The 22,312-nt window shown below is 36.0% G+C and overlaps 3 protein-coding genes across 6 annotated transcripts in view; 1 reads left to right on the forward strand and 2 right to left on the reverse strand.

Moving 5' to 3' along the window:
* LOC126777966 (microtubule-associated serine/threonine-protein kinase 3) overlaps positions 1–1,874 on the reverse strand; it is a 91,132-nt gene extending 89,258 nt beyond the window's left edge. For all 3 annotated transcript variants that reach the window (XM_050501317.1, XM_050501318.1, XM_050501316.1), the window contains exon 1: positions 1,496–1,874. In XM_050501317.1, the coding sequence (XP_050357274.1) occupies positions 1,496–1,628 (133 nt within the window). In that variant the 5' untranslated portion in view covers positions 1,629–1,874. The remainder of the gene's footprint in view (positions 1–1,495) is intronic.
* Positions 1,875–2,916: 1,042 nt separating this feature from the next.
* LOC126777972 (uncharacterized) lies at positions 2,917–13,314 on the forward strand. Its single transcript, XM_050501330.1, has 10 exons — positions 2,917–3,079; positions 6,143–6,217; positions 6,523–6,658; positions 6,876–6,952; positions 7,274–7,322; positions 8,477–8,611; positions 8,703–8,781; positions 9,068–9,323; positions 9,722–9,851; positions 10,093–13,314. Exons 1-10 carry the CDS (start codon positions 3,017–3,019, stop codon positions 11,235–11,237), a joined length of 2,145 nt encoding a protein of 714 aa, XP_050357287.1. The 5' UTR covers positions 2,917–3,016; the 3' UTR covers positions 11,238–13,314.
* Positions 13,315–13,791: 477 nt separating this feature from the next.
* The window catches only part of LOC126777980 (mucin-5AC), a 33,162-nt gene continuing 24,641 nt past the window's right edge, over positions 13,792–22,312 (reverse strand). The window contains exons 3-14 of one of the 2 annotated variants that reach the window (XM_050501348.1): positions 22,146–22,294; positions 21,292–21,436; positions 20,889–21,002; positions 20,053–20,104; positions 19,385–19,602; positions 18,459–18,529; positions 18,108–18,244; positions 17,635–17,744; positions 17,195–17,262; positions 16,357–16,539; positions 15,640–15,879; positions 13,792–14,853 (exon numbers count right to left, since the gene is read on the reverse strand). In XM_050501348.1, the coding sequence (XP_050357305.1) occupies positions 14,701–14,853; positions 15,640–15,879; positions 16,357–16,539; positions 17,195–17,262; positions 17,635–17,744; positions 18,108–18,244; positions 18,459–18,529; positions 19,385–19,602; positions 20,053–20,104; positions 20,889–21,002; positions 21,292–21,436; positions 22,146–22,294 (1,640 nt within the window). In that variant the 3' untranslated portion in view covers positions 13,792–14,700. Of the gene's footprint in view, positions 14,854–15,639; positions 15,880–16,356; positions 16,540–17,194; positions 17,263–17,634; positions 17,748–18,107; positions 18,245–18,458; positions 18,530–19,384; positions 19,603–20,052; positions 20,105–20,888; positions 21,003–21,291; positions 21,437–22,145; positions 22,295–22,312 lie in introns of both variants that reach the window. The other variant, XM_050501347.1, reaches the window with a different exon arrangement.

A 22,312-nucleotide genomic window follows, 5' to 3' on the forward strand; every position in this document is an offset into this window, starting at 1 on the left:
TGCTAAAACCAAAGATAACTGTATTTGTCATAAAGCAGTTCCCACAGCCTCATTGTTGAAACAAATCATAATGTTATGGTAGGTGTTATGAAGCTTTTTTATTCAGAACATGTAATTGTACTTGTTTTTATTGTCTTAATTATATACAAACTTATTTATCTAGATTGACTAATACAAAATATCATTCAGTTTTAATTAACAGATAAAAATGTTCAAGCATTTATTGTAGAGAATTATATAAATTTTAATTATTATTTTTTAAAGTACATTTTAAATTTATGTGATTTATGCATGTTCATGAGCAATGGGTGAAGCTAGTATTCTATAAGACTAAAAAAGTAAACAAAGTATAGCAATTCTCTTAGTCCTGTCAAAATACTATAAATTGTATGCAATCATACTGACACAACTGTTTTTATCAATCAGTAACTTTTGTGTAAATATTATGTTATTAAGTACTAGCTATCATTAAGTACTGACTATTTATTTTCATTATGAACTTTAAGACAAATATTTCTGTAGCTATTAAGAATCTTATAATATCAAGATGTGACATGATATGTTTATAAAATTTTGTCATATATAATTTCAAAGCATATTTGTCATGGAAACATATTTTTACATTGTTTCTATATATATGTATGTATAATATAATAATACTTAATACTGAAAAGTATTAAGATATATTTTTTTTAGTTGTTCCAATTTTGAAAAGTGCAAGTGTTAACTTTTTTTCATATTCAGAGTTGTTATTTGAGGATTTCATATTACAGTTTTGTTTTCTGTTTAATGTTATTTTTAAACTGAAATCGAATCTTATTAAACTTTTATGCTACAAATTATTTACTTACCTTGATATCTAAAATATATTAGCAGTAATATGTTTTTAGTAAAGTCGTTTGTTCATATCAATGCCTATTCTTATGTTCACTTTCTTTATAGACTTAATTATTTCGAAAATTTAATATTTACCTTCGGTTTAATGCATTGTATTATGTCTATGTATTTAACAGCAATTATATATTTTTTTTTTATTTATTTTGTTGGCAAATTTATTTAAGCTAAACAAAAAAAGGTCTAATAAAATATAAGATTTTTTTTTATAAAATAATTACTACATTACTTTATTAGTAAAATATAACAGGTTTTAGTTCAGTTTGTAAATAAATTATAATTACTGTAACAATACTTGAATTTTTTTTATAATTAAAAACGAAGGTAGTTAAAAATAAAATGACTTACTTAAAAATAGTCGTTGGACGTATTTATTTTTGTATTTTAATAGATGTCAATTTAAAATATGTTTTGTGAAAAAATAATGTATAAAAGTTTTCGACTTAAATTAAATTGATATTCAAATCAACACCAAGTAATAAGCTATATGTATGTATTGATAATATTTAGCAATCGCGATTATTGACAGCTGAATAAACCTTGAAAACACCGCGAATTACTACACCACGCTTAACTCTGACAATACATTAAAATTTCTGACCTTCCGCGCTTTGGTTCAATGAAGACGGCGCCGCAGATGCCGACAAATCCTTTTTCTTCCCACCTTTGGGTGGATCAGAATCGGAATCGTCGAAAACTAGCGTCCGCACCGACTGTGAACACCGACGATCCATTTCCACTCACTACACAACACACAAATAAACTATTATTTTCGCCATTTATAAACACCCAATCTCTTCGATCGTATTATACATCATATATGCAAAATACACTAAGAAACCCGGATTTTTAAGAGCAACCAGTACGTTCGCTTTATTTCATAACAAAATGAAAGTATTTATATATCGCAAGCCATCATATTTTACGCGACACACTACTACTTTACAAATTGAAAAGTGACACTTTTACGTTTTGAAAGATGGCTCGCTGTCGTTTGTTTCTCCCTAGAAATGTTGCCCGTGCGATATATATTTTTTTGTAATTTACCCCTGATTATTTGCAATTTTTTCGTTCAGAAACTAAAATCAAATCTAAAATTGATAATATTAATATAAATAAAAAAATTAAAAACACGTTATTTAGAATTAAATAATTATTAATTAAATTGTAACTTATTTTTATATTTTTAATTTTTATAACTTACATATATAGGTTATCGCTTAGTGTTCCAAGTTCAACACAGCTAATAATCTGCATTTTAATACTTTATTACATGTGAGCTGAATAATGTTGATTAAGTTTTATTACATTTCTATTTATTTAGCCATAAGCACTTAACAATTTCATTATAATTATGAACTACTAAGCTTATATCATAAATTAAAAAATATATATATTTTAATGTTCTATCTTCATCACGCTTGAAGTGCTGGAGGAATTTTTATAAAGTTTAGGTTTAGATATAAAAAACAGAGAAAAGTAATTATATTTTAATTTGTTCCTATAACTAATCCACAGGAGCTAGTGCATATACATATTAAAAACAAAATACATACAGACACATCTGGTACTTTACGTAGCAAAACCTTTAAATTTATTAATATTTCTTCTTAGGTATAATTACAATTTTATTATCTTTGGTATAAATTTTGCGTTCAAAAATTGAAAATAAGACTATAATGCTAAGCAGAGCCATCTTTTGGTAAATCACTGAAATAAACTAAGTAGTCTTACCCGCTTAAAAAAATATTTTACCATGTGTTGCTAAGTACAATCTTATTAATTGTTTTGTCATTTATATTATATCGATAAACATATATATTGTATATACAATGATTTATTTTTATATTTTTTATCATGAGTACCTATTTTAAGTCTAAAATAATAGTCTACTTTTTATAATTTTATTTTGTAGTCAGTGCCATCTAGCGGCCATAATAATAAAATAAACGTTTTTCCCGTCAAAAGAAACGGAAAAACACGAGTGTGCGTCGCCTGTAGTAGATATCAGCTGAATTATTCGGCTAAAATGCCCTGGCACGGGCATACGTAGTCGTCGGTCCGCCATTACGACGCAGCCGAGACACGTTCGTCGTATTTAGTTAAATATTTTCGTTTATAAATGAGTAATAACGCTCATGAGCTAAGTAATCGACTTCTGAATGCGTTGGATAGCAATTACAATGTAAGTTTGCGAGTTTTAAAGATCAAAAGTCTGATAAGCAAGTTGGAGATACGGAAACGGTCCGCACGAGCCTGTGACACCCGACTCGAGTTGCGATTCGGCCTTTTGGAAGGTTGTCTCGATGATATCAAGCGCTTAGCGCGATTGACAAAGGTTGTAGAACTTCTGTGCGATAGCAGGGGCAAGTGTTATACGAAATCCGTGATGTAAATGTGGTTTGTGTGTGGATACGTTAGCGTTGCGAGTGATGTACGGGGCCACTGACGTCGCCAGCGCTCCTCTCGTCCCTCCGTCCCTAGTGCCAAATGTTTTGCAATGTGAAAGTATGGAATTGTGCCACGCGTGACCTTTCCCGTAGATTTTCGTCAGGTTGCGGCTAAGCTTTGTTTAGATTCGTTCGAAAACGAAAAAAATGTGTTCTTATCCGTATCCTTAATTCTGCTCGGTCGTAGAGTTTGTTGGTGGCAGCATGGATTAACCATCGGGCGCGTGGTGCTCATTATTGTATTGCTTGGGGTTTGAGGATACCAGTGGTACATTTTTGCTTAGTTTAGGTGGTGTAATCACAGGTCAGTCGAGTTTTCACAATAATTTTGCATCTGTACACTATTTTAAAAGTTGTTGAATTTTATTTCATTTTCTATCTATGATATAAATTGACTCAGATTCACTTCACATTTTCTCTAGATCATAGATTATGAGAAATTATGACTAACAGAACTAACCAATAACATACTACTTGCAGGTTATCAGATAGTTTAAAAAAATGTTTTTATAACAACTACATCATCTAAAACTGAGTTTGCACCAGTGATATAGGTAAATTAGTTTACAAAACTGCTATGTTTGGAAAAATTAATAATAATATATGCTAAAAGGATACAATGTGGTCAACACACCAGGCAAATGTCCATTGACCCCTTGATGAATTTATTATCAGAATACTGTAAAACTTTTAGTTATACATTATCCAGTTAAATCAATAATATATAATTTATTTTATAAATATACTCTATTTATATTATGAAAAAGATTGGCCGTTTTTGACCATGTGTCCATGTGGATCTTTCATGAAACTGTACAACAAGGAAACAATAAAAATTCAGTTTAAAAAAAAAATATGCATCTTTTTTAAAAATACAATGTCATTATGTAATTTTGTACATCATGTATGATATAACCCATATATTGACCATATTTGCATTAGAATTGTTGTAATAAATTGAATATAATACCCAAATCCTTTTTTTATAAGATTGAATTTCAACATATTAAAGAAATCTAGTTGAAATGAAACATTATCTTAATTAGTATTGCATTTGAATAATAAATTAAAATAAAAACTAATTACATTTATTCATTCATACTCACTAAATGATGTAACTTAAAAAAACTTAAAACGGATTTAAAATTAATAAAACCACAGTAAAACAAGCTTAAATCCGCCAACCATGTGCACAGAAATTGTGCTCCATTAATTGTGGCGTTTGTAACTAATTACACTGACTTATGTACATTTAAATTTCTACTCGCAATAAGTAAATACCACAAAACCATTTTTTTTTAATTATTGTATACTAGGAACTGCACAGTTTTGAATATTATATATAAACATTAATATTCATTTTGGCTGGTATTCTATGTGTTCTTGCCAGATTTGATGGATAAAATTTTAAGTTTGTACAGTTGTAGTTGCAACTTTTGTGAAGCTTACGAGCCTATTACTATTAAAATATAAGTCAACTAAACAAGTCTTTTTAGATAATTATTAACAAAAAAAATTAAAGCAGCATTTCTTAGTACATTATATAATTCAATTAGTAAATAATCATATCTATGTTTATCAAAGTTATGATTAATTTTAATATGACTTTGTTTATTATTAAAAGTTTTTCTTAGGATATTTATTATACAACTCTAAAATCATGTATTTGTAGATAATCTATAATATTAAAAAGTAATTTGTATTCTCTATTGTATCTTTTGTGTCTGTTCTTAATCTCTTGTGTTTATTAATTTTCTTCTATACATCATGTATAACTCATAACTTTCAAGTTGCAGTTCTAATTTTGTTTTTTAAAAACTTTCATTCATCTTTTCCACCATTTTAAAGAAAGTGTAGTTGTTTTATTTTAATTGCTTGAATAACAGTTTTACACTATATTTTAATATAGGATTTGTTCACATAATATCATTCAATACTTGCATCATTTTTGTTATGGTGGCAGGGGTTAGGATAGCTGATCAAGATACGAAATACAGTGATTTCTATGGGGTTTTTCTATTGAGTTGGTTTCTTTGTGTTACTTGCAAAGAAGCAATGGTGACTCAGTGTAATAATAGAACATAGTCATAACTATATGTATGGTTGAAAGTTTATTTCCTGTTGTAACTAATTTAGCTTTGCTAAGCTTAAAAAAAATAACAGAGATAGCCTAGCGAATATAGCCCGTGGGTGGTAACACTGAAATTTTTTTGGGTTTATAACTCGTAAGGTCAGGTCCATGTGCCAAATGATTGATGATGCTCGTGTGTTTGTGCCATGAAATGTTGATATGACCACGAATCCTTCTGAAGAGAGGTTTATGCTCAGCTATAGGACAGCAAGTGTAACACTCAAATAGTTTTCGTTACAAAAAAAAAATGTAAACATAAATATCTACAATGGTAGGAAATTGATTGAGTTTGTTTCTTTTCGCATTGTAGTAAATTGATTGTCCTCGATCGTAAAATTGCCGTAACTATAAAATGAAAAAGTTTTATCCGGTAGCTCTTTCATTACTTGTTATGTTCAATACTTGTTGCAAATGAAAAAAAAAAACCAATTATAATCGTGAATTAATTTAAAATTTTAACATTTAGTGGTGAAATCTGGAATTAATTCATTAACATAATTAGAAATATTAAAAAAATAAATAAATAGTGTCTTATGTAGACAATGAAATATCAATAAAAACACCGCGAATATGAATTTTAAATAAAAGTATTAAATCTTTCACTAGAACTACAAATAGGCTTATAGTTTGAATTGCAGATTATAAATACAAACGTTTTAATTTACAGGTCGTCGACATGCAGACTGTTAATGAAATTATATCCATTTTGGAGAAATTCAATATCACAAAAGAGCTGCTGGAGGTAAATATTTATATTTTATTTATTTTGAACAGAATATAAATATCTGTATCTTCTTCTATGTTATTTGAAAAAAAAAAAAAAAAAATTTAAGAGAAACATTTAAAAAAAATATATTGAGATTTTTAACAATTATTATTGACATTTGCTTTAAGTTTGATACTACTTAATCATATTCATTTATTTCTATAACTCCTTTATTGATTAATTTTATGTATGTATGTATTAAATTTTACTGATTGTGTAATTATTATCGGTGGTATTATTTTATATAAAATAAAGACTCTTATAAACTTTATACCTTTCAGACCACCAGATTGGGCAAGCACGTGAACGAGCTAAGGAGGAAGACCACAGACCCGACACTAGCGAGGCGAGCAAAAGTGCTCGTCAAACGGTGGCGGGACCTCGTCATACCGGCGGTAGCGTCGCCCGCGCATGCCGGTAACGAATGTATAATTATATAGAGCCACAGATAAAAACAACAAATAAATTAACAACAAAACAAACAAATAAATTAAAAATAAATAAATTAAAAAAACTTTTATGTATCACTTAAGCTCTGGTTATTACATTTTAATAAATCATTTTGCATATGCTAAGTCCAAACGATAGTCTGAATATTATTTAGCGCTAAACGTTAAAAATATGTATTGCACAGGTTCGAACCGGTCGTCAGCTGAGCGACAAGTGCGGAGGTTGGGTGGCACGCCGCTAACATCTCCGGCCCTCTCACGGGTTTGTGTTTAATTTCGAATAAATAGAATAAATAATAATTCAATTTTATTTAATTATATATGTAACTTGATTGTCGACGAGGAGTAACTGGGTTTCTTGCCGGTTCTTCTCTGTAGAATCAAAGTACCTAATCAGTGTCACGTAAAGTACTGTATAAAATAATATTAATAAATTGCATAAAGGTACATTAAATGCCAATTTTATATTTAACTACATTTGATTTTTTATTTATCAGGATTATATAGTATATTGGGTTAATATTCTATTACAGCAGATTATGACATATTTATAGTCTGTAGTTAACCTGGTATGTGTTTCCAGCATGTGGTGAGCCCCGCGGTTCTCAGCCCTCGACCTCCGTTTAGACCAGGTAACAGCCCTTACTTATAAACACAGTTACTGTTAGTAGGGTTTTGTGCCACTTTTCATTTATTCTACTGTTAAATGGTGCTTTATATTCCTGTGTTCTAATTCGAATGTTGAGTGAGCAATTTTAATTAGATACTGGTGGTAGGGCTTTGTGTAAGCTCGTCTGGGTAGGTACCACTCACTTATCAGAGATTCTACCGCAAAACAGCAGTACTTGGTATTGTTGTGTTCCGGTTTGAAGAGTGAGTGAGCCAGTGTAACTACAGTCACAATAACCATAACATATCTTAGGTCCCAAGGTTGGTGGCTCATTGTCAATTTTAGGAATGGTTAATATTCCATATATAATTCCTTATATAATATTCCTATGGGCGTTGGTGGCAACTTGCCTACCTATGATATAAAATGAACTTCGATCCCATCGTGGTGCATTGCTGGCGTAAGGAATAGTTTATGTATTACAGTGGTAATTACTAGTCGATACCATCAAGTGAATGGGTCGTTTGACTGCATTACTATAATAAAAATCTCAATATAACTAGCCCACTTCCATAGCTATAAACTGAGAATTAGGGAATATGAAAATGTTCAACGAATTGAATGCTGCACTAAAAGCATTTGTTAAAATGCCAAGAGCAGTGCAAGGGCAATGAATGTGGTGTAAAAAATTCAATCCTTCTCCTAAGTAATTAATCTTTAATTTCTAAGCATATTAGAGCTTTTACATAAGACAGTGTCTTAATCGTTTGCACCTAGAAAGAGGTTGTTGTTGATGGATACATTTAATTGTATTTGATTGAGTAATTCAAAGGGTAACAAAAGTAACTACTTAGTTTCTTGTCGGTTCTTCTCGGTAGAATCTGCATTCTGAACCGGATTTAAATGTACATTTAATTCAATATTGTGGCATGGCGATCCAAATGTGCCCTTATGAGCATACTTGAATAAAGAATTATTTAATTTGATGAAGTATTTATTATGTTGGCTGTATAAAAATATGGCTTGATGTATAATTATTTATTAAAATAATACTAAACGGTAATTTTTACAACAAATCTGAGGTGATTTTTGAAGTATTTGCATTTATTTTTTCATGTATGTAATATTGATATCAATAGACAGCTGGACATATTAATAATATTTATAACCTTACAGCATGGGGCGGCTACGAGTCAGACTCCCAGGACGTGATCCTGGTGGACGACGACCCACCTCCGCCTCCATCCCATCCGGCCCCTTTCGAGGGAACGCTACCCCTCCCTTTAGCATCGCACAAGCCGTTAACACCTCGTTAGTATAACAATATATTCAATTAAAGTATATGAATATTATATATACTTCTATAATAATTTTTAAATAAAAAAAATCATTTATATTACAGCCGTGAAGAGGCCTCCGTCCGCAGACGTTCTTTTCGATGACAAAAAAGCGAAAAGAGACAAAAAACCCCGGAAAAGAAGGTATTTACCTTGTTAATGCTTTTGTTCACACACATCAATAGTCTAAATTTAAAGTGAATCTGCGAAATGCAGCAATATTATATACGAAAACCTTCTCTGACACGCGCTGCATCTTCTGGTAGAAGTTTTATGTATTATATATTGGTTTAGTATTTTTTTCGGTGAGACAATACAAAAAAAATGTCTCCTCATGTATTAGTATAAAATGAAATGAAAGCCCATTGTAATTTCCTTTTGCAAATTATCCAGATTCCTGATAGCAATTTTTCCTTTGCTTTACTAATAGGGGACACAGTCGTGCTGGGTCCGGCACGGAGACGACAGCGTCCGTCACCGAGCCGTCTGCGCATGCGCACGGAGCCGTCCCGCCGCACGCGCCCGTCCCGCCGCACGCGCCGCACGCGCCCGTCCCGCCGCACGGGCACGCGTGGGGCGCGCGCAACGGGTCGGGGCCGGAGCGACGGCGGAACGGCTGGCGGCGGGACGCGCAGGACCCGTATGCGGCGCTCGTTAACAGACTGCCGCCTGCTGGAGCTAAAAAGGTTCTTACTTTAACAATAAAAATTTTGAAGGATTATTATAAAGGCTATTAAATTCTGGCAGACCTCTTATGATAAATCGAATTATAAGAGTGATGCAATTTCCTTATAAATTAGTGAATAGTTTCGTAACGTTTGTTATAATTTTCGGGGGTAATATAATCACAAAAACTTATTATATTATGTTTAATATATGGTTCAAAATGGTAAGATTTTATAAAATTATAGAATAGCTTTTATTTTGCCTAGACGCAATAGCTGGACTGGAATTAAAAAACAATAAAATAAGTTTACTTGTTTTTAATTACATTTTTTATTAAAACATAATATTATTGTCAACATACATGATCGTTCGTTTTCGTTAACCTAATTCACAAAACGATAATCGATAACTATTACAGGTTAAAACTACTAAGGAGCTACTCGAGCAGATCCAATCACGGGGGACTGGCAAGGCGCCGTCGCGGCCCCCCTCCCCGCATTCACCCAACTCTCCCCACTCTCCCGATGTAATGCTCATAGAACCCGACCGTAAGTTGTCATTTATCAATATAACAGGATTACTTATGATTATATTCGATAATTTACCTTAAGTTTTGATACTAGTTGTACCAAAAAGTGACAAGCAATTAATTACATGGTTTTAAGTGATAAAATAAAAATAATCTCTAATTTGTTAATACTATTTTTTAAATAAGGAATTTCGTGCAATCGCTTGTATCTTTGTAATAAAATAACCTAACATATCCTAACATCCTTGTGTCGTTTCTAGCATGTCCGCTGAAGGTGGACTCGCCGCTCAGGAACGGTAGTAGCGACCACAAAAAGCCGAAACCCGAGTCGGAACCGGAGCCGAAGCCGAAGCCCGAACCGGAGCCTGAGCCCGAGCCAGTCGTCCTCCCGCCGCTCGAGGACGAGCGCGAGTGGGCGGAGTGCACGTGCGGCGAGCCCGAGGGCGACGAGTGCGGCCCGGGCGACCCGGCGTGCCCGGCGGCGGCGCGCGGCGCGCTGCGGCCGCTGCACGTGCTGGCGCTGCACAACGCGCTGCTGCCCGGCGTCAACGGCACGCGCGCGCCGCCCGAGCCGCACCGCTTCGCCGTGCGCCCGCTCACGCTGCCCGACCAGCCCGACCTCTTCGCGAGCGTCGTGCCGCTCTACAACTATTCCGATTACGCCGACGACTATTGTGTCAAAAATCTCGCGCGGATTCCGCTCTGCAGTAGCCTGCCGTGGACCGAGTTTGCGCCGGCGCCGCCCTCGCCCCCGCCGCCGCCCTCGCCACCCCCGCTGCGACCTTACCCGTTCGATCCGCCCGAGGCTCCGTCGGTCGAAGTGAAGCTCGAACCCGATGCGGCTTCGATCGACTCGGCCGACGACGCCCCGGCAGACGAGGCCCCGGAGACGGAGACGACGACGAAGCCGGAGCGCGAGAGGCCGACGATCGAAGCGGAGATGGTCGGGATTCCGAACCTGGAACCGAGCGAGAGACTGAAAGCACCGCTGCTGACCGCGGAGGACGAGACGCAGTTCGGTGCCGAGCCGAAAACGATCGTAGAGGTCGAGAAACGGTTCGTGAGCGAGCCACAGGAGCATCGGACGGTCGAGCGGACGAAAGAGGAGCTAGACGGGCGGACGCTGTATGCGCTGTGCGAGACGGCGCTACGGACGGTGCCCTACCGCTACGAGCAGACGGCGGCGGCGCCCGTGGTGGCCCTGCCGCTCGTGCCCAGTGGCGCGGACGAGCCGCAGGCGGAAAGCGAGGCCTGCGAGGTGCTGCAGAGCGCGCTGGAGACCGCAGCAGCCGACACGCAGCGAGACGAGATGGGCCGACCCTCGCGCGCCACGCACTTTGCGGAGTGGCACGAGTGCGCGCGCCTGGGCGAGCTCATAGCGCTGCCCTACGTCGTCATCGACTGACGCCCGTCGCCGCCCGACCGAGCGAAGCTTCTGGTGTCTCGCTGTGTTCCAAGTGTCCTTATGTTAGATTTAAGAGTGACCATTGTATATAAGTGCTGTGGGTGTCGTGTGCGCGCTCGAATATGTACATACAGCCCGTAAGTTAGCGAATGTAGGTAGGCCCTAGGGCGCTCGCTGGACGCCGATTGTTCGAACCGGCTCATCGGCTTCGTCTTTCGCCCGCACGACCAGCTCATGCGTTCTGGTCGTGTATTCGTTTTGAAACATTTTCGACGAATGTTTCGTGCGGTGGTTCGTTCTCGCGAGTTGTGATATTGAGGGTGCGACGGGGCTGTCCGCGGAGCGCCGGACACAAGCCTTGTCGATAGACTCAGATAAAAAATCTCTAGACTGTTTCGTATTGAGTTATCTTGTTACCGATTGTGATTTATAAAAAGAAAATTAGGTAATTAATAATAATAGGAGTTCCAATTGTATATTATACATATATATTGCTATATCGAGTCAAATATCAGATATGAATAATTTATAATCTTGCGATGTATAAATCGACCACTATCATCGTTTCGTAAGTGAAAATGGTACCTAAAACAATTTGATAAATTATTTTCAATACCTTGCAAGTAATTTTTAGACAAAAAATTGTCCGTGAGAGGCCCCCGCGTCGCGACGTTGTTCTTTGTGGTTTGTTTCTTTAATTTGTTAAGTGTATAAGTTGAGTTAGGTTTCGCAGGGGCTTCTGACGGAGTCGCCCGGTTTAGTGGGTCTGAACTATTCCGATGTGCCAGACGATTTGTGCCAGAAAACTAATAATTTTAACTTTTTTTATTGCGAGTACCAAATAAACATGATATCGTTTTCTAAAGTAACTAAAATTTTAGTCAACGAAAATTTATAAAAAATATACATTTCAGAAAGTGATAATGAATGATGTGCTGTTTCTATTTTTGTAGGATTATGTAGAATCCTAGTATATTTTAATTTATTTTCACATTTATTGTTTATGCTATTCTTAAACTAAGTTCTCTGATACCCAGAAATGCAGTTTAGACATATGTACTACATACAGTAATACACTCTGATTCTAATAATATAATCTTTTAAGTTTCCAATGTCAGTGCACATGATCATTTTTATGTTGTTAAATATTTTGAGTTCTAAACTCTTTAGATGAATGTTTAGTAGAAATGTTAAAAATTACTTTTAAAAATCAACCATAGATATTCCAAAATTTTAATTACTTATAACAATATTTCTATACGTCAATAATATAATTGTCTATATATTTCTTATAAACCAAAGGTAAATGAGGACCAATAGTTTTGTTATACTAAAAAAAGAAAAAACAATTTAGCATTTTTTAAACAATTTAGCAATGATTTTGGTAAAGTCGAAATTTTGTTTAAAAACCTTGTTGTCTAAATTTTATTTGAATTATGTTGATTAAATATACCAAAAATGAGGTAATTACTTGGCCAATGTAAGTTTGATAAATTCTTGTTACATTCAGTGTAAAATTTCAAATGGTTAGTCAATAAAGGTTATCGAAATTGAGTTAGGTAATTTTAATGTTATTTTGAAGAGCTTAACCGTGCATTCTCCTGTTTATTGTTATATTTTATGTTGTTTAAATAAAAATGATTTAAGACCAAAATTAGTAAAATGTTAGATTTTGTACATAATTTAATATTTGAGTGTAAATTTCAAGCTAATTTACTAAATAGTCGTAAGTATTTTCTTAAAAACGAATCTAAAATGTATCATTGTCAAAATAAAAATAAAACGCAGGACGTTTAACGTTTTTATGAACATACTATGACCAAAGGTGAGATGGTTAAATGTTCTACATAAGCTCTCTGTACCATCCATTTATTTTTATATTCAATATTTCTGCTAGTTATAATGTAACAGATCCACTAAACTGAGGCTTGTAACGAAAGGCCTTACATGTAAAGCGCGGGTTAATTCCGGGCGTGGAGCTTGTATAGAGGGCAATGTAACCCGGAGACTGCCTTGTTGGACTTGATCCAAAATTTTGGTAAAATATAAAAGCAAAATATATGTGTTTTTATTACGATTTTATGTTTTATTTTACCTTTTACATAAAGCAAGTTCAAATTTATTTTACTTTGACATCATGACTCGCTCTTGTCTTGGTTTTATAATAAGAAAAACGTATTAAGGGAAAAAAACCATTCCAGTGACAATTGACCATCCACAAATGCCACCTCATCATCTCATACCAAGGTGATTATCGCTAGAGCTAGTATGTAACATCGCTTTTGTTGTATAATGATGAAATGTGAATACGCATTTATAAAAATTAAAAACTGCTGTCAAGTAGTACTTTTGCAGACTTTAGGTTCAAGTACGGCATTGTAGCAATATTTCAACACATAAATTTGAATGTTAAAATACATATAATTGATTAATAAAAATAATTCAATTAGGTATTAACATTTTTTTCGTATGTATCGGATTTCCTATGTGAAGGTGTACTTACCTTACTCTGTACCAATTGCTTATGGTTTAATAAAATAAATGAAACGATTAATCAGTTAATAGATTTATTATTCAAAAAATATATCATTTATACACGTAAGACAACACGAGGCGCTTACATTACAATATCATTAATGGCACAATTATTATTGTTAGTTGATTGCATCGTTCAGTTCTCACTTTACGAAAACTTATGTTTATGACGAAATCACTTAAACTAGTAACAAATATAACAGAATGAATATAAGTAAAATATATTGTCTATTAATTTAATCGAATTATAATAGTTGTTACAAAATTAGATTTGTTTATTTTTATCGAATTTTGATTTAATTTATTGTTCAAATAAACACTTCACTTTAATAAATACATGAACATTATTTAAGAGAAATATATTGATACATAAATCATATACCGTATAATTTTTTTTATTATTACTAAATTACATATTTACAAATATTAAATATGTAACTTGGGTATTTGTAATTATTCGTATTGTTTTAAATATTTCTTAAATTGTTCTATGAATATGTTTAACATTATTGTCATAATAAAATGCTTTTTGTTTGTTTTGAGCAAAAAAACATCACTCTGTTTACAATTACTCTGTAATTTTCAATCATATGTATAAAAAAACCTGTCTTAAAACTACAAGTAACTCCAATTAAATTTGTATAAATTTTAATGAAACAAAAGTTTCATTCAAACTAACAATTAGTTTATCAAAACAATTTAGTTACAATATATTATATAAAATAATTAGAACAATTGCAACTGTAGAGCTATTTTTAAAGGTTTTCATAAAATTATTGTTTCGGTGAATTCTATTATTTGAGGTTGATCCTAAAATACTTAGGATAATAAAGTATTTACTTTTTATAATGAAAAATGAAAGTGTTAAAAATATTTTTCGCTGTAACTGATATCTCAGTCGTTTGTTTAAATCGGATCAGCTGGCGCGTCACATGATGACGCAGGGCATGGCGCAGCACAGCGGCAGACAGATGGGCACGGCGGTCTTCTTCTCGGAGTGCTTCTCCTTGCTGCGCGATCCGGCCTCGTACTCGTACATGCCGCGCCCCGACGCGTACGCGCCGCCGCCGGCCATCATCGCCTGCGGTGATTACAATTACTACGTATAAACGTTTTTCTTTTTCGTTATTTAGTTTCCCGGTTCATTTCTATATGTTAAATACTTCACTTAATATATTTAAAAATTACACATTTCTATATTGTATTTGATTTAATATAAATATGATCGGTTTCAGAACGTTATTGGTATTGTTTGGTAATAAAGTTAAAAAAATAGTTTTCTCGCGTATATTTAAAAAAAGGAGAACTGAACGATTGTCATCTATTTAGCAATATACGATATTTTGTTTTATTTAAATTTAAAATATCTCATAAGTTATTATATTAAAGATAATTAATATTAAAAAAGAATAAAATTTATTACTTCTACTGGTGTATTTATTACATATAATCTACATTCCGGCCCGGTAGTATTTTTATGTGTAATTTTTAATCTTCATAATTGACGCTGTGTAAAGTACTTGTAAACGTTTTCATGAATAAGATTATTTGGATTTTAAAGGAAGGACATTAATGATGTCAGGAAGTTGTCTGTGGTGTGCATGGGGGAACAAAGATGAATTACAGCAGATTAGCAAACAAACTATAATAACGTCTTTTTTGACAAAGGGATACTAGGATTAAAAGAAATAATGAATAATGTGCTACCAAACAATAAATATAACATTATACTTTAGCTTTTAGGGGGTTAATAACTAAATGATAAATAGATAATACCGATATGTTTTCCCCGCCCAATTACCGCAAAATCCAAGGGCTGAATTTAATTTGATATATAATAAAAGGATAAATAAATATGAATACTAACGCTAGACTGATATCCTCCAGCGGGCTCGTCCTTCTTGGCGAAGGGCGTATGTCCAGGTGGGTAGTACACTGCTGGTCCGGCAACGTTCTTGCTGCCCACTACGGGGGGAGTGTGCTTGGTGCTAGTGTTGTTCGCGTTTATGGCGTTGTTGGCGTTGGTACCATCCCTGAGAGCGCTGTGCGAGCCCTGAGTCACCTCCACCTTGCGTCGCACCACGCCGTCTGGTTGTGTGGGGAATCTCTGGAATTGGTAGGGAAATAAATTAAAAAAATATTGCAATATTATAAAACTATCTATAATTTTTTTTATTTAGATGATAATATTTATTTGGTTGCTGTTTTTAACACTTTATAAAACTTTAGAATAGTATTACTTAAGTGATAAAAATAAATAAAAATTGCATATTTAGACCAAATAAATGCGCGACACCAAAATAAGGAATCGCATTTTCACATTGTATTGCATTAACAGAGCATTAGAGGTACCCGTACCTCATACTGCTAACATCAAACTAGCCATTTATACTAATAATAATATTTGTCGAAATGTAAATTACTAATTATTATTAATTAAATCTCTTCATGGGATCTTGGATGGGAAATCTCTTCAAAGGGTTTCTTTTTAAATTCACGTGTTAAGTATCGATTCGGTTTTCAAATAAATGTCAAAATGATCACTTCAATTTTTCTAAGGCACGTTTTGTTACATCGTACTTACCGCTTCAGGGAACTCAGCGAGCAGGTCATCGAGTCTCTTGGGGGGTTGCTGCGTGCCTCCGGAGGGGGTGACGGCGCGAGGGAATGGCGCGGGGGAGGGAGAAAGGGTCGGAGAGGGGGAGGAAAGCCGTGGCGCCTCGTGCGACGAGTATGTCGTCTCGCTGTACTTGTACGTTGATGGACCCTGTGGGATCGATTACGTGCATCAATCAATTATATATATCAGTTATATCTGTTTCGTTATATATATTCTAGAAAAACTCGGCGGGCGTTATACAAGTTGATGTATTATAAATTGTAGCGCCATCTAGCGGCGAGTACAAAAAACCTGCTCCATTACAAAAATACACATTTGTTCCAACAAAGCCGAGATGGCCTAGTGGTTAGAACGCGTGAATCTTAACCAACGATCGTGGGTTCAAACCCGGGCAAGCACCACTGAATTTTCATGTGCTTAATTTGTGATTATAATTCATCTCATGCTTGACGGTGAAGGAAAACATCGTGAAGAAACTTGCATGAGTCTAATTTCTGTGAAATTATGCCGCATGTGAATTCTACCATCCCGGATTGGAGCAGCGTGGTGGAATAAGCTCCAAACCTTCTCCTCAAAAGGGAGAGGAGGCCTTAGCCCAGCAGTGGGACATTCACAGGCTGTTACTGTTACTGTACATGTGTTCCAAATGTTCCACGACATTAATTTATTTATTGCAATTTAATTTCTTATACTATGCTTATCTCGATGCTACCTGTTTATTTTATCTGCTCCCTGTTGGATTGTGTTGAATGTTTACAATGCAATGTCCAATCAGCTCGTCATATGAATAAACATTACTCACATAAGAGCCGTGTCCATTGTGCGGCTCGTGCGTGGGCGGAGCCAGCAACACGCGCTCGCTGGAGTGATCTGCGGACAGATACGCTTTTAATTACATTTATGTCATATTGTCAGAAGTATGACATTCATACCTTAGTATATTAGTCAATAAGGGTACGAGTACGAGTTGCCTAGTGAACGGAAAACTGGAACCTTAACCGAAGATCGTGGGGTCAAATCCAAACGATGATGAGTTTTCATTTTTTTTTATAATTCATCTCGTACTCGACGTTAAGCGGTCGTGGAGAAACTTTATTGTGTATTTAACCAGAAGTGAGACATTTGTGGGCACTAACGTTCCTTACCTACAAGTACGATTTTAAAAAGTTTTTTTAATTATACTTTGTCGGTAGGACTCGGGATTTCTCGTCACTTTACCATAATGACCTGAGTGTTACTGACCGTCAGTGGTGTGGGTCGAGCGGTATTGCGAGATGAGCCTGGTGTTGCAATGCGAGCAGTGCTGGCAACCGCCGACTGGGGGTGCCGGGGCGGGGCTGCTCGTCGTGGAACTGCTGGGAGACACACACACACATGGAGATTAATGTATTTTTTTTTGCTGTTGTTCTGACCGCTATTAGCCACTGCGGCGATTCTCAAAGGAGACTTATCAACTGCGCGGAATATATTAAAGTGTAGATTTGAGTGCGCAAACACAAGGTTCTATTCCCAGGATTAAGAGCTTTATATGCTTCCTGAGGGTATACACTGCCCAGCTTCCAAACTCCGAAATTACTGAAATAGTTCCACAGAAAAACTCCCCTAAGCATTCAATCTGTAAAATATTTATAACTTTTCGTACCACCTTTTTCTGTATTTGGTGTTAATTTTTCTCATGTTGTGTGTAAAATGAAATATATTTGCATTGTACTCACTCAAGGTGGTGGTGCTCGGTGTAGTGGTGGTCGGTGGGTATGGGTACGGTGGTGGGGTCCTGGTCAGCTGGCACCTCGTATGTGTACGTCTTTACCGTCGTGGTCACCTTGTTCATAGGCGTCCCCGAGCGAGAGAGCTGGAAGGAAATATTGTATACGTATTTATACCGGCACTTGCAGCAGTGCTGAATGACAAATCGTTACCATTATTCCTGATCAGCGTTATGGCCAAAATTGACGGAGTAAATTTGCTAAAAAACATGGTATGAGCAGTTGGAAGAGGCCTGTGTCAAACACACACAGGGATGTTCAGGTAAATTGAAAGTAGAATCATTAATTAGGATCACTCACGGTGGCGCTGGAGGCCGAGTGGTGGCAGTGCGCGCACCCGGCGCCCGCCGACTGCGGCGCGCGGGACTCCGCTGCAATACAGTAACGGTGCCTTTTATTACTGGGAGACTTGTTATACGAGTATGTCCGCATAACTGGAACTGTGCCAAAATATATCAGAAGATAAGAGTAAAGCAATACTTTGCACAAGACTCTGCCATAACTTCTCACATTTCTCTTTTATCGCCCCTCCAACGAAATAGAAAAATCTCTATTTCATATAGCTAGGGTTTAACCAAAAATATACAGCATATCAGATAGCCGTTGGTTCAATAAGTTAAAGTATATTTCTAAGGAGCTGGTGATTGTAGTGTCATGGAAAACATTTAGGAGCCTTGGACATAAACCCACCATTGGAATAATACAGTAAATATATGTATAGTATAAAGTACACGATGCATTTGTCTGTGACCTTTACCAAGTTAGCAATACGAATATCGTTCTTGACATTTTGATGTATTGTTACGTGTTACGAGTATTGCTGCATTAAGACTGTTTACTTTCTCTTTCTAAATATCAAATATAGTTAGAAGAAATTGTCGTTGAGTCTTGTGTACTAATTATTGATTCGCATGTAATCAAAAGCATAGAGCAAAGGACAGTGCCCCCCCCTCCATACAAAATCTTAACGATCGATCATCACATCAACTATTCCAATCTCATTTGTTTTGTAGCTGGGCGTTAATGGAGTCTCAAAGGCTCCCGAGAAATCAATGAGAAGTGCTAATATATGTTTTTATTTTTATTGACATTGTCTTCGTCTGAAAGAAAATGAAGAAGAAATCAAATCGTGCTTAAACTTTTCAAGAAATTTCTTTAAAAATACCCCGGATCCGTCAATGTGTATTGTTCAAGGGACCTAGATTGTGTTCAGTCATGTTGCGTACCTGTCTTCTCCTCCCTGTAGAGTTGTTGTCTCACATCGACGGAGCGAGAGATGGTGGGTGCGGGAGCGGGCGCGGGGGCGACCCCCCACGACGACGACTCCACTCGCTCCACGGAGCGCGAGAGTGCAGGGGCGGGGGCGACCCCCCACGACGAGGATTCCACGCGCTCCTCGTGCTTGAGGGTCGAGTAGCCGCTGGACGGAGCCTTCGCGGGCGTGCTGGACATGGGCGATGACAATAATGACAGCGTGGATTAAATGTCTTATGTTTAATATCATTTAACACCCAAAGTAATTCTTAACTAAATAATTTTTGATGGTACAGCCTTATGCTCTTTTAGATAGTTTACACATTTACCAGTCGAAGAAAGTGTGAAGCTCATTTATAAAGGTAACCCAGTTAATAATTAATAAGGTCGTCATGTCCAAATATCGAAGACGGTGGCCAATCTCAACTAGACAATTGCCAAGGAGAAATAGTAATACACTACATACACCTACACAAACAAACGAACATACATGCAAGCATACAGATAAAGGTGTCTCCGTTGAAACGGTAATCTGACACTCGCGAGGAGTTCAGGCGCTGGACTAACGGCTTTCCGAGGTACGAGATTGTATACATGTTCAACTTCCGAACTCCGGGTTGATATCGTGGATAAGACTTACCCTTTCCTGTAGTCGAATGACGTGCTTTCAGCTGTATCGGAAGTGTATCCACCTGGAATATAAACAAGGTTTGGTCTGTTATCGTATATAATGAATTGATTTCCTCTTCTTCTAACTTCATGTGTTTTTGTCTAAATTCATTAACAATTTCCGAAGAGAACGGAAAGGACGCAGATCGCGGGTTCATATGATAATCCATCATGAGCTGATATTCATATGGCGCCGGGGATCTGATATGTTAGATAATAGATTCTAGTAAATTCAGACTTGCCGTGTGGTGACGGCGACGAGTATCACCACCCCATCTCATCCCGTGGGGGGCGTAGAAGTCGACCCGAGGGAATATACACCAGAGAACGGGCAGCAGCGTCTTTCTGAGTACTATGACTAACTTACTGCGATCGCCAACCCGTCTGCCAAGCGTGGCGATTATAGCATATCCCCCCAAAGACCGGCCAACGTGGAAATCCTTGGGGGAGGCCTTTGTCCAGCAGTGGACGTCTTTTGGCTGATATGAAATTCAGACGCCTTCAGCAGTGGAACAGCAGTTTCAAACAGTTTCCTTAAGAGGAATGTATTGTACCTTGACTTCACTATTTACCTACGCTCCCTCAATACGTTGGGGTTTCACGTTTGAAAGCAATGTAGGTTTCCTCACGAAAATTTTCCTTCACCGGTAATCATGAGATTAATTATTTAGTCATTCAACGTGTTCATCTTTACTATAAGCAAGAGGTTCTAACATCTAGACGATCTCGGCTCTCAGGTATTTGGTATGTACAAACGATATATTACTTTTAATATGATGTCACGTATTAAACAGTAACGAAACTCACTCTTGTAAAGCTGTCGTTCCTGGTCCTTTTGTAGGTCGTCGAGCAGCGAGTCTAACTCTTCTACGTTCTGAGTCATTTCCTTCGTCACCTTAGAGTTTTTTACTTTCGAATACCCTGAAATATAATGTTTAAGGTCTTAATTCAAAAGCGTACAAACGTTTTTCTCTATTAGTATATTCTTGGCTATGTGATTTCTGACATATTATGTTACCTTCTATCTACATACAAATGGATTGGTGACTTTATCAAGTGCTTAATTCGAGCTTAAATCATCATCGGTGGTTTTGTCTCTTTTTTGGGCATAATGCATTTTGACATTTGAACAGTTAATATAATAACATTCAAATAAAAAAATATGTTATGCATTCTCTACTAAGGATGATAAATTACATTTTACTCTTACCTGGTGTTGGACTCGTGCCAGTTGTCTCATAGTTATATGTCCTACTTCCAGTCGTAATAGAGGGCAGTTCCCTCTCTTCCCTTTCGTAGTAGTAAGAGCTAGACTCAGAAGCCTTTGGTACCGTCTTGGGAGGGATTGTGTATTCCTAAAATTGAGGATTAACATATAATACTTTCTGTTTCAAAAAAAAAAAAAAAAACAAATCGTGATCCTAGTTCATTGAGTGTTAAATACTTAGATAAAATGTTGTCGATGTAAAGTGAAATGACCACAAGTTTTCATCAAATCGATCGTCAGATTAGGATTGAGACAAGCACAGGGGACAAAACGTTTAGTTTCCATATTTGCGATATAAAGTTGTAAAGTGGGACTTGGGAGCTACTATATTTAACAGATTTGAATAAGCGATATAAGTAACATAATATAAGTGCTTCTCAGATGGCATACACAGGTATATGTATATCAATGTGTGTCTTCGATTGGCCCAAATACTTGTCGGCCTTTCTACTATAAATTATAAATAATGTATACTTAAATCTTGTTACTAGAAGTGATTTACTATTTTGATTTTTTTAGATTCGATGTTTTGCGTAAATTGACAATCTTGAAACAATTAATAAAATAAATACAGTGATATTGCTGTGTTCAAGTTAGAAAGATGAAGGAGCTTTTGTAATTATAGGCACAAGGACTAATATCCTCGATTGCATTGTTGATGGTAAATTGATTTAGGATTGGTTTATATTTTTTGCAATGGCAATATTTATGGGCAGAGGTGAATACTTATCATTGAGTGTTCCATTTACAGTTTTGCCTTTCTAGAATGATTAAAATACATCTTGAATTATTCTTACCTCAACAGTGTGCAAATCTTTCCTATCATACTTGCCAGAAGGTAATTTTTCCTCTTTGTATTCGTAATGGTATTCTCTGGTACCCACACCACTTCGACCTAGCGAGTCCAGCTTACTGCCTTTCGGTAATAGTTCGGATTTTATCATATCTGTGGCGAAAAACCATA

Source organism: Nymphalis io, chromosome 24, assembly GCF_905147045.1.
Source record: "Nymphalis io chromosome 24, ilAglIoxx1.1, whole genome shotgun sequence".
Lineage (NCBI taxonomy): Eukaryota > Metazoa > Arthropoda > Insecta > Lepidoptera > Nymphalidae > Nymphalis > Nymphalis io.

Excerpts from the sequence above, each read along its gene's own strand:
- LOC126777972 (XM_050501330.1), top strand. The coding sequence starts at position 3,017 with ATGAGTAATAACGCTCATGAGCTAAGTAATCGACTTCTGAATGCGTTG. Across the intron at positions 6,953-7,273 it reads CATCTCCGGCCCTCTCACGG|CATGTGGTGAGCCCCGCGGT; the intron begins GTTTGTGTTTAA and ends ATGTGTTTCCAG. Across the intron at positions 8,612-8,702 it reads GCACAAGCCGTTAACACCTC|CCGTGAAGAGGCCTCCGTCC; the intron begins GTTAGTATAACA and ends TTTATATTACAG.